The following is a 13,300-nucleotide window of genomic DNA, read 5'->3' as shown; positions in this document are numbered from 1 at the left end:
CACATGCAGGCTTCAGCCCAAGTCAAGAGCGTAATAGTGGTCGTTCACTTATACACTTAAAGTAAGTGTGTTCTTGCTCTGACCCGGGCCTGATATTATAAGCTGTGGAGGTTTTCGTCTAGAACTCCCACCTCTGTCTGATTCAAGCTATAGCACAACCCAGCAGGACATGAGAGCGTCCAAGGTTTCCCACAGATGAAGCATGTGTGTGTGTTCGTGTGTGTGTCTGGCAGCTCAGTAGGACTTTGGACGGGCTTACAGATTCTCTGGGGTGGTCCAGTGACTAGACAAGAGTCTGATTTTATCCCTGTGTGTGACTGTTAGCGTGTGTTTCTGCCTGTGTGTGCGAGGAGGACAGATTGACGGCCATAGTTCTCAATTCACTTTGGTCAAAACACAAATTTACGTTGACATCTGTATGGGAGGGGGAGTGGGATCAAAGATGAATGAAATGGACAGGTACAAGAAAAGAATAAAGGATGGAAAAAAACAAAACGAGAGTGAAAAAGAATGGCAAAGGCTGAATTAATGCTTCATACTAATCTGTGTGTACATGTTTTTCCAGGATCTAATTTTGTAACGAGGAAGATCAGTCGCTCTGTGGCGAAGATCCATCTTGGACAGTTGCAGAGCTTCAGCCTGGGCAATCTGGACTCCATGAGAGACTGGGGCCATGCCAAAGATTACGTGGAGGTACGTGAGCACGCTCACACATTTTGATTCAGTTTTGAGGATGTACATATACACGCGTTGAGAGCAAACATTGAAATGTTTTGAAATGTCAGGCCACTTTCAGAGCTCTGAAAACATCTACAAGCTCGCTATAATTGAAATGAATCCGTTATTTTAACTTAATATTGACAATCAACAACGTACATTCTTTCAGCATTATGTATAAAATATTTGTAGTGACGTATGTGAAATCTGACAAAACCTAGAAAATCTCTATACAGTGATCCATAATGTATGAAAACCTTTTACTTGTTACATAAGTGAAACACAATTATTCAAAAATTTGGTAGTTTTGTTGACTTGCCCTACTTTAAAAAATATTTCATTGCATCAGGGATGCTGCATTGCATAATTACTTTCTTGTTCTCTGCTTATTTCTTGTTACTGTTCATGCAATGTGCATTCCTGTTTAATGGCATTTCTATTTGTGGTAATAACAGAGACAAAATGTACATCACTTGTCACTGTTGCTATTTTTTTAAGAAAGGGATAAATTCGGTCATATGTTATTGCTCCATAAACATGTCAGCGTGTCAGCCAGCTGGCTATTACGAAGATCCCAAAGTAAGCTGAACTCCAGAATGAGAGTGACAGTGCATGAAATCATCAGCATCCTATTAACAAATGATTATTTCTCTCTAGTGGAGCAGCAATTTGCAACTGCACATCCGCTGTTGCTGTTTGTTTATGCTGTTGTCATCTAAAAGTAGTTTCACCTATTAAATCAAGTCCAACAATGATCCCAAAGCAACTTTAAAAATAAATGTTTCTCAATCATATTACACACAGAAAAAATTTTTACCTTTTTGAGTACAACAGCTTGTCCCTGGAGCAGCTCCCTTAAAAGGACATATTCGTACCTCTTTGTTTTTTTTTTGTTTGTTTTACCTCTATGTCATGATTTCTGAAGGAGTATGTGACGGTCTTTTGCCATCGCAGAAATAAATTCAGTTTAAAAATAAATTGAATTCAAACCAGTTATTTTAAATTGTAAGAATATTTCACATTACAGTTTTACTCAATTTTTTGGTTGAGAACACATTTTCACGGCTGTCAAGGAATTTTGTATATATCTTGCAAAATTTAAGTAGTGATTTAAAAGCATGCCTACTGTTTAAATGAAATATATAAACAAGTTTGTTCATCAGTTTGCCTGAGTATAAAATTCTATGTTCTCAACTATTTATAACTATATATTCAGTTTGGTCTGCCATATGTAATATGTGTATTTTGACCTTGCACTTTCTTTTCAATTTGCTTGTAATTACTCTCTGAGTGCACAGCCGTGCTGTCGTGTTTATCCTGGATTAGAGAGACCTGTGTTCCTTTAGGTTTTTGCCAGAGTGGGAGCTTTAGGTTTGTGTGTGTGTGTGTGTGTGTGTGTGTGTGTGTGTGTGTGTGTGTGTGTGTGTGTGTGTGTGTGTGTGTGTGTGTGTGTGTGTGTGTGCGCGCACGCATACATGTGTGAGCTGCTCCAGGTTTCCTGTGGGAACGCTGGTATTCCAGGCGGCTGAATCATGCAGCCAGGTTTATGTGGCTCAGGACTGGGGCAGATTTCGGGAAATGGGACCAAAGCTGTGAGCGTGTGTATATTTGTGAGAGTTGTGCGTGTGTGTGGAGATGGAGTAGATCTGTGCGGTCCGCTACAGAAACAGTCCGTGTACTCGACTCCACGTATTTTACCTCCAGGCAAAGTACAAAAATGTAAAAATCCTTTGTCGAATCCATAGGTTTACATTTTTGTAGACAGACAGTGCGTCAATCATCTTTTGTTCGCACTGTTGGTTTCTGTCCTGCACCTCAACTTCACGATCCCTCCACACGCTATTCCAGTCTGCATGAAATCTTTAGTGAGAGGCATATTTGAAAGCATAGGCGTGTTTTTGAACATCTCAAGTGCCATCAGTCACTGTTACAGTTTTACCTTTTTTACTCATATTTATGTACCGTTGAAAATGTAGGCTCACTATGATTTTTTTCATTTGGTAAACTGCTTTATAATGCATTAAATCGATCAAAAGTTACAGTAAAGACATTTAAAATGTTCTACTGTTTCATTGTTCTTTTGAACTTTCTTTTGAATCCTGAAAAAAAAAAAGTAATACTTTTCACAAAAATATTTAACGGCACAACTGTTATTATCATAATAAATATTTATGCACCAAACAGTAATATTAGAATGCTTTCTAAAGCATCACGAGACACTGAAGACTGGAGTAATGGCTGCTAAAAATTCCACTGACAGAAATAAATTGGATTCTGAAAATGCATTAAAATAAAGAACAGCTATTTTAAATGTTAATAATGATTCAGATTATTACTGTTTTCACTGTATTTTTGATCAAATAAATGCAGCCTCGCTGAGCATAAAAGACTTCTTCCGAAAACATTAATAACTGCTCAAACTTTTGAACGGTAGTTTATGTGAGATCAAAGCCTTTTCTATGCATGTCTGTGCTTTTTAGTTATACGAGTACAGATACGACTCCATGAAGTCGAGGCAGTGGGAGATCAACACTGTATGTTTGTGTAAACTCTTGAACCCGCGCACAGTTTTAATTGGTTCGCTATTTGTATGACTTAATAAGCTGTTTGAAACTTGAAGCTTTATAGTTTTATGGAATTCAGACTTTCAGGCCTCCACTAAAAACATACATAAAATCAGGGCGCAAATGAAGTGAAGTTCAAAGATTCCTGTGAAAACACACAGGCTGAGCTGATAGCGCGAAACTCTCAACGGGGTCTTAGAGGTTGCTGATGTTTTTGTTATTTTTTAGATGATTTCACCTCAGATCGCTTTGTTTCTCCAGCAACAAAATGATTTTGTCCTCTTTCTCACCTCACTCATCCGTCCGCACCGCCGACCAATCGCGTACTAAAGAGAGCCTGGAGATGTATCATGCTGGTCTTTATGGGAACTCTACGGCCAATCAAATCACTCATTAGCTCGGTGACCAACTGTACCTGCAGTGACCCGTCACTGTGAGAGACTGTTATTTCATGGCTGTAATGCTTAATGCGAAGACTGCATAGGATTTTCCAGAAAGATTGTTTTCAGAAGAGACTGGGAAACCAGCTGGAACCTTTTGACCAATAAGGCTTTCTCATTCTGTACTTTGTAACACGCACACAGTCTTTGGATTTTAATGTGCTACGGTGACTTTCCATAAAAATAATGATTTTTACAAACTCTAAATTCACTCTTTTCCTAAACCTAAGGAAATCATAGTACATTTTTGCATAAAAAAAAAAAAAAATAATAATAATAATTTAGTATGATTTCTTTATTTTCCTCATTTAAAAAAGTTTATATTTTGGTCCCTGCAATGTAGGGTTTTCCTGGGCTGCATAATTGTAAAGTTATTGCTAGATTTCTATTATTAAAAATACTGTTATTTGGAACTGCCTCTAAATTAAGGAACTAATTATTGTGGCCATCACAGGAATTCATTTTGATAGATTGATAGATAGACTGTGCTTTGTTAAAAACATTACTTGTAAGATTAGATTAATTAAATTAAACATATCAGCAACAGTTTTACTGTAATAATATGTTGAAAATATGTATATATGTAATTATTATTGTTATTGTTATTATTATTATTATTATTATTATTATTAATAATAATAATAATATTATTAATAATAATGTTTTTTCATATGTATTGTTACTATGATTTCTTATTTGTATTATTACCATAAAATATATAAATATATATATATATATATATATATATGTGTGTGTGTGTGTGTGTGTGTGTGTGTGTGTGTGTGTGTGTCGCAAATGCTCTAATGTCTGTGTGAGTTGGGTATGTTTTGTGATAGGCGATGGGTGTTGTAGGGTTTGGTAGGAATTGGTGCTCTTGAGGGTATTTGGTATGAAGTGGCTGGTTTTGTGTGAGTGTTTTTTTTTTTTTTTTTTTTTTTTTTTTTAAAGAGGTGGGGCCTTAAACTCCAGTGGCCAGCATCCAGCAGAATAAATAAACACAGCTGCAAGCTGAGACCACCTTAATGTGTGTTTGTGTGTGTGTGTGTGTGTGTGTGTGTGCGCACGTTCATTCCCTCATTTCATGTGGGAGAACTTGGACTACAAGCTTTAAAACCTGCTAACACACAGATACACACACCCACAATATGTAAGGTGATCTAGGGAAAGGGCTGATTTTAAGGTTGATTTAGCAGAGCATTTAACACAGGGCATTCCTGAACTTGTGTAAAGCTCTGTGCTGAGACGAGGTCATACGTGTCTGCGAGCGACTATTAGACTCCTCTGTGTGCGAGACAGTGGCTTTGTGATGATGAATGTGGGTTTATTCCACTGTAAGACATGCATATGTGTGTGTTTGTGCATCTGTGTGTGTGTGTGGCAGCTGGCTGTCTGTGTGATTGACATGGCTGAGCTCTTCCCCGCTGTGTTGAGGATGAAAGCAGATGCTCTCATTTCGTTCTCTCCCTTTTTTCTCCCCTCTCTTCACATGCCCTCTGTAACCAGAATCCTCAACTTTCAGCCTCTCACCGAGCTGAAGATATTAGGGAGAGAGGGAGAGGGTGAGGGGAGATAAGAAAGGGAGGAAAAGAATTATTGAGTGGAGGAGAATCTTAGCAAGTGGATGAAAGAGATGAATTTTATCACATTGTTCTGTTATCATGCCTGTGTTTTGGCAGTGCAGTGCAGAAAATGAACATGCCAATACAGCTTCACGAGTTAAGAAGCACTTCTGTCTTTGGCTTTCTGTTGCTCATATGCATTTAGTCTATCAGGGTGTTTTTATCTTTTTAGTGGCTTTGTTCCAAAGCCTAGTGAGCTGCCTACGGAAGCAGCGTTTTAAGGCATCTTAGGCATGTTCCCTACTCAAAGACTTTTTTTCAAATGGTCGGTTTTTTAAACGGGATTCATTCTAAGACACTGATTTTTGTTGTTCAGATTGAGGGATGGATATTATATCTATAGTATTATATAGAATGAGGCCATGAAAAATATTTATTGTATTTATGTTAATTCAAAACTCTTTATATATGTTTTTTTATTCACACTTTACGTTCGTCTGTATTAGACTTTAGTGCTTTTTTCCCCATAAATATTCATGTGAAAAACATAACTTACTGATTCTTGCCATTTGAATGTCTTTTTTTTTTTTTTTTTTTTTTTTTTATAAAGAAGGCAAAAGAAGGCAATCTCAGAATGCATTTTGAAGTTCAGTTAAAAAAGACACCAAATATATATTTTTTTGTTTGTTTGTCTTTTTAATTGCCTTTTATGCTCACCAAGGCTACATTTATTTGATCAAAATACATTTGGGTTTATTTTAAAATGTAAATTATTCCTGTGGTGGCAAAGCTGCATTTTCAGCATCATTACTCCAGTCTTCAGTGTCACATGATCCTTCAGAAATCATTCTAATATACTGATTTGCTGCTCAAGCAACATCCTATTTACAGTTAAAAACAGTTAATAAAACCATAATTCATTATTTTATATGATTGCTTGAATAGAAAATATAACCAAATGACATATATTTGAAATAAAAAAATAACTATTATAAATGCATTTTTCTCAATTTTAATGAATTTAATGCATTAAAGAACTATAGTGTATATGCAATGAAAATGTCAATCTGTTACATTTAAAATGTAATACTTGTCTATTTTCTAATTAGCTTAGCAACATGCTAACGTCAAACTAACGTTAATTATAAGTCTAGTGTCCTGCACGGTAGGCTATTTGTGTACTGCCCTTCTTCCTATGCAGCTTGTTCCAAATCGGTCATTTCTGAGGTTCCATTACAGTTAGAATGCTGCCTACGTAGGCGGTGGGCAGAGAAACAGCTCACTAGGTTTTGGAACAAAACTTGTCTCTCTTTTTCTACTTTTGAGCACACGCACCGTTTCTTTTGGAATTAATGGCTCCAGGGACGTATCCAGCCTAATGGTCTGCGGTCTGCTCATTCTCTGGAATAGATATGAAGACTCACCACGTCCGTAATGCCGCTGTAATATCAGGCTCCCTCAGCTAACGTCTGTTTTCTCTTAGCCTGGAGTCACACCCACACGCTCTCTATCCCAGACCTGGCTGACCCCTCCGTCACCTCTCACCTTGTCTTTTCTCTCTGAGTTACAGACCTCCTATGTCGCTCCATTTTCTGTCCATTTCATTCTTCCCTTGCGCAGTCAGCAGCCAAAGTCTGTCATTACAGTGGAGACACTCACACGCGCGCACACACACACGCATATTTATTCACACTCCATCATTCAGTGGAGTCACATATTTCCCCTGACAGCTTCTATATTAAGCGTCCGAGTTTTTGTCTTTTGCAACATCGAGACCAAATAAGTAAATCTAACCCTCTGTTGACTCACCACAGAAAGTAACGAGGGGTGTGTGCGTGTGTTTTTGGGCCATTCATGACTGTGTACCATGGTTTGTTACAGCCCACATTTTCCCACTTTCCTCCATGTTAGCACACCAGTTTTCCACATGGCCGGTTAGAACCGTAGCACAACATTACCGCAATGTTAATCCTCACAAAAAAGGCAGTGTTAAACTTTCTGTGTGATTGCTTTGTGTTCGCCGTTTAACAAAGTTACGCAGTTTTTGCTCTAGCGGCAGATTGTAATAATACACACTGCTGTGACTACAGTTAAAGGGCAGTTTCGACCGAAATGTAATCTTTCATTGTCTGTCTTTCGTTGTCGTTTTGGACCCGATTGACTTTCATTGAATGAACAGAAACAAAAAGTCATAGAGGTCTAGCATTACATCTTTTAAGTCTGTACATGAGTTTTAAAATAAATCTTAAATTCTTCATATTTATAAAGTACTAATTGGGGTTTCTTGTCACACTGTGTTCCTATATCATTGTCAGTGGAATTAGACTAAAAAAATTTAAAAAGTGACCTGAAACATGTTTAAATAAATCGAGTCCCACAGCAGAGCAGGTGTGAGTGTAAGTGTGTGTTTGTGTGTAAGACTCGAGACTCGAGACTCAAGACAGACCTTGTTTGTCCATTAGAGCGTGAGAGGAAGTCCAGACCGCACCGTTTGAAGTGATGCAAAGTTCTGGTGTGTAAATGTGTGTGTGTTTGTGAGTTGCATTTACTTACTGGAAATGAAAATATCCCACATCTGTCACGTTATTCCACTCATAAATAATTCATATTTGCTTTCTGTCTCTCTCTCTCTCTTTTTTTTTTTTTTTTGCTTCTGTCTTCGGTTTTGTCCTGTAAAGCTGACAGATGTTTCTGTATCTGTCACACCTGTTTCATGATTTATTTATCCAGAGTCACACGTGCACACACACACACTTTTTTATATATCTGTCATGAATTATTAATAAGCAGGAAAGACCATTTATGCAGTACATTATTGGGTGGAAAATTATTGGTGCACACAGGCACTTTTCTTTTGTAATGTCGGGGTTTGCCAATAAAAACAACGGTTGTTAGGGCAGCATATGTCACATGAGCACACATACACACTAAGTCACTCTTGCTGAGTTTTGCTTTAAAAAAAGACTGAAGGAACAAGTGAGACACAAGAAATCGCGTGTGTGTCTGTGGTCAAGAGAAAGAGACTATTTGCCAAATGGCATCTGTACGCAGAGAACAGTGTACCACTGTAACGCATCATTTCGGAAACCTTGTGTGTGTGTGTGTGTGTGTGTGTGTGTGTGTGTGTGTGTGTGTACGTTTGTTCTAAGCTCTTGACCCGTCTTCTGTTGAGAATGAAAGATAACTGTGTTAAATATGTAAAAAAGTTCATTAAATACTACTTTGTTTTTTGGGGTTTTTTTTATATTGTCTGCAAGGATGTTGCAAGTGTTCAAAAAAATTTCTAAAGTTTTAAAAGTTCTTTTAAACTAGTATCTTTGTATTATTTTCTTGAATTGTATCAATAAATTACATTTTAACATATATAAAAATGGTAATAAGTTATTTTAAATTCTACAAATATTTTAGAATATTACTTTTTTTTTTTTTTAAATAATACAATTAAATATGTATATGTACACACATACATATATGTGTATATATATATGTGTGTGTACATATATTTGTATATATTATTATAAATATAATATTATATTATAACAAAAGAAATACCGATACAAACGTGTGTGCTACCCTGAGCTGTGTGCATGTGTGTAATTTCTATAATCTGGTGAACAAATGTAGAATGTAATAAATCCTGTAGTAGCTCCTACCGATCAGCCCACACTCACCGAAACAGGAGAGCTCAGCTTTCTCCTTAGAGAGTGTGTGTGTGCTGTCCACATTTACACAGTCTGCTGTTGGGTCATCAGTCAGCTGTGGTAATCTTTGTGATGACAGGCACTGGCTTCAGCAAAGAATAGAGTTTCCATAGCAATATGTGACCACGTTAGCTATTTATCCAAAAATCTGATGGTGTGACGGACACAGACAGCCATCAAACTATAGTGTCATGAAGGAGGAGGGAGATTTGTGGAGCCTCGGCATGCTGCGTGTGTATTTGCGTTCGTGTGTGTAAACGTGTGTTTGTGCGCAAACGTATTTAGACATGTAGGTAATATCATTGCTCTGCTGTATGTCTGTCAGTGTGCCCGCTTCGAGAATTCAAAAGCATCCCTTCGGTGATCACAGGCTAATGTAACTGGCCATCCTTTGAGTGCCCGTGTGTGTATGTAAGGAGGTGATAAGTGACTTAATGAGTTTTTTTACCTTCTAACCCGCTGTATCTAATGGAGCATCTCACACACTTAACTGACATGTTTTAAATGATGCTTTCAGGACCCCGTCATCTTTCGTCACCGTTGTGTGCTCGTATAGATTGTTAGGAGTTTGTTACATGTCTCGGTTCAATAGATCTTGGGAAGTGAACACGATAGCCTTAACTATATGTGAATCCACCTAAACGCACATTCACACACAGATGTCCTTATCCAACCCGATCTGACCTGGCCGATCCAGTCACCTCCTCATCTGGTTCTGCTTTGCCCCTCCCTTAGGGCCAGGAAATAGTTGAAGAGCCATGTGTTTCCCTGGGGCAACATTTCACAGGTGCACCACTGTTTGTCTCTTGCCTTTTACATTTGTCTTAAATAATAGAAATAACAAATATGGCCCTGCCCGGAGAAACAGGACCCACTCTGAGCACCGCAAAGACCCCTGAACCTCCACGTTCAGTCAGGCTTACACACACTTACTTCTGCACTGCGTCTGTCTGTCTGTCTTTATCTATCGGTCTATCTATCTAGCTATCTGTCTATCTTCTGTCTGTTATTTGTCTGCCTAGCTGTTTCTGTTCTATTAATTTAAGTATATTTTTCATGTCATTCTGTAGATTGCTTACAAATTCTAGTCCATTACAGATTACATAATGAAAAAATGTAGTTAGTAATGTAATCCAGGTTACTTATATATGCATTCTGGCTACTTTTTAGATTTAGAACTTGATGAACACTTAAAATGTACCATGTTGATATGAAAAGCATTTAATCAACATCATAAAATAAAAATTGTTTTCAAAGCTTGTTATTTAATGTAGGAACTGCAGTGAGTTCGAGAGTTGATAAAAAGCTAAGCTAAATCATACAAATAAATAACTAAACTAAATCATAAAAATTTTAAATAAATTATTTTTAAACACTAAAGGACTAAAAAGAGAAAGGTTTCATTTGTTGTCAGTATAACCTTTCAGTGACAACTAAAATATTAATTTCCTCAGAAATGGTAACTTACACTGCCATTGTGTGAATAATATGTAATCACGTAATTCATTAAAATAACGGTAGCACTTTACAATAAGGTATTTGTTAATTAAAAATATTTGTTAAAATTATTAAATGTATTAACTAACATGAACGAACAAACAATGAACAATGCATTTATTACACTATTTATTAAACTTTATTAATGTTAGTTAATAGAAAAACTGTAGTTTGTTGTTAGTTCGCAGTTCTTTTTTTATTTATTTTTTTTTATCATGTTCACTATTGTTAGCTAATGTTAACTAATGTACTGTACCTAATTGTAAAACTGTAACTGTAATCTGATTATAAGCATTATAAAATACTAGATTTTTATTATTATCTGATTACATAATCCAGATTACATTTAATCAGCCACCATGCTCAGTCTGTCTGTCTTTTTTGTTTTTGAATGATTTCATGATTTTTTTTTTCTCTTCTCTCTCTCTCTCTCTCTCTCTCTCTCTCTCTCTCTCTCTCTCTCTCTCTCTCTCTCTCTCTCTCTCTCTCTCTCTCTCACTCTCTCACTCTCTCACTCTCTCACACTGACACACACACACTGAATGAAATCGGTTCATCCACACACACACACACTCACTGGCCATAATACACAGTAGTTTGAAGGGTCTGGTTGAGCCAGTGAAACTAGAGCACTTTTTCATGTCACGTTTAAACATCTTAATGACACTGCAGTCTGCCATGCACCCCCCGCATTAATCATCTCTGCACTCTTATGTTACACACACACTCATGCAGTATCCAGATGTGCAAGCTGATGCATTTGATTGGATAATAGGCTTGGAGGGACTGTTTAATGGTCAAAGTTTCTGCTTTAGGGTTTAGGGTTGAAAGGTCAAACACTGCTCTGCCCATTAAACCTGACCGGTGGGTGTGGGGGTGTGGGTGTGCACTTCGGTGGGTGGCAGGATCCTCGATTCCTTGTAAATTCACCCACAGAGCAGGTTAAAGAACCCCTATTTTATTACACAATTAAACTTTTTCATAGTTTGTAGCTCTACAGTCCACCACACTCTGTATTTCTCTCTAATAATCCTTGCCATATTGATTTAACATCATATCATATTATATTTGAACTGCCAAATATTAGGTTCATGTGATATGAATACTCTCATACACATACGTAATTTGGACATTGAGATACGACATGAGGGAAATATAATGTTTTTTGGGATGTTGTCTAATATGTCTCTTTTCTGGAAAAAGATAAAGTAGTTACTGAATCAGTGTTTGACAGGAGTGTTGTCACACCAATACGCTTCATTATTGCGTAAAAGTGTGTGTGATATAGAGAGTGAGCGGGTGAGAGAGAGAACGCTAACATTTGTGTAAATGGCCTGAATGGTTCCTCTGTTTAAATCTCAGGAAATCAGTAGAGACTGGCTGCTTGACTGAGTGAGTGCTTCCTGTCTCTACAGGAAGTGCTGGCTTTTAGGAGGAGGAGAGGTAATTTAGAACAAGAGTGTGAGTGTTTGTGTGAATGTGTTATCTAGATATCTTCATGAGTGTGTGTGTGTGTGTGTGTGTGTGTGTGTGTGTGTGTGTGTGTGTGAACTGTGGGGGAGTGGGGTAAGCTAAGTCACATTTCACTTAAGCTGTTCTCTAGGCAAGAAAAAGCTAATTAAAGTTCAGGATGTCTGCTTTCAAATGAAATTTGAAGAAAGCTCATAACATAGGGCCATAGAAATATAATTTCTCTGAAGTCGAGTCACACAACATGCCCGTTGTGAGGTGAAAGCGGCGTTGTGTCATGGGATAAATATGAAGAAAAAGCCAGTTTAATGAAAAAAAAATTTAGCTTGCCATTAATTCATATTTTATATAAGAACCAGGAGGACGTTTTCCTATTCAGAATATTTTAATGTAGTGAAATATTTTTTTTATTAATTTGTAATAATGTTTGTTACTAGTATTTTAGCAATAGTATTTTTAATAATAATTTCTGCATTTGGATTTGAAGCTCAGTATAAATATTACTTGAGCCACAGATACTATTTTGGGGGGGAGAAAAAGTTCTTATCTTAAAACAATTAATACAGTTTTATACAAGTATTTTTACCTGCCTTTCATCACATGCAGCTGTATATTTTGCCCACTTTTTAAATATGTAATCATATGACACAAAATGTAAACAATTTTTACCAGATTAACAGGGTGATGACCTTTGCCACATCTTACCCCGCTCTCTCCTACATATCGTTTTTTTTTAGACTTTTTGCAAATATTTTATTTGTTGATTAATTGCTAATATTGTTTCACATGCACACTTTGGGATTTTCTTTTAGCAGAAAATCCATTGTGGAATTATTGCACATTTGTTATCATTATCATCATAAGTTTCTCCATAACAGTTCTGTTCATTATGTTCTATGGCCTTTTTTTTTCCTTTTCAGTGTTTAACCAAAAAGTAATTTGCCTCATTTCAGACTCGCACAGCCAAACACAATCAAAACCCGATCACACAAACCATGTGGGGTGTGCAGGAAGCTTGACAGCGCTCTACACACACACACACACACACACACACACAGCTGGGTCTTGTTATAATCTTTACAGTAGCTGACTCTCACTCTGTGTTATTAGAATTGTGTTGTACTGCTGCCGTAGCTTAGAATTTATGCAGTACAGGTGTTGGAGAATCACACAAACCATCACACTCGTGATCTATAGCTTCTACTATGTGTACAGTCTGGTATTTCTCCTCCTACCCTCCACACACACACACACACACACACACACACACACACACACACACACACACACACACACACACACACACACACACACCCACCCACCCTGACTACTGACTCACACACACCTCCCTA

At 37.2% G+C, this 13,300-nt stretch overlaps 1 protein-coding gene across 2 annotated transcripts in view; it reads left to right on the top strand.

Moving 5' to 3' along the window:
• The window catches only part of gmds (GDP-mannose 4,6-dehydratase), a 58,466-nt gene that overhangs the window by 24,153 nt on the left and 21,013 nt on the right, over window positions 1-13,300 (top strand). For both annotated transcript variants that reach the window (XM_043220493.1, XM_043220494.1), the window contains one exon: window positions 566-693. In XM_043220493.1, the coding sequence (XP_043076428.1) occupies window positions 566-693 (128 nt within the window). The remainder of the gene's footprint in view (window positions 1-565; window positions 694-13,300) is intronic.

The sequence above is a fragment of the Puntigrus tetrazona genome, chromosome 20, assembly GCF_018831695.1.
Source record: "Puntigrus tetrazona isolate hp1 chromosome 20, ASM1883169v1, whole genome shotgun sequence".
In the NCBI taxonomy this organism is placed as follows: Eukaryota; Metazoa; Chordata; class Actinopteri; order Cypriniformes; family Cyprinidae; genus Puntigrus; species Puntigrus tetrazona.
This window is presented reverse-complemented; position numbering and strand designations above follow the sequence as displayed.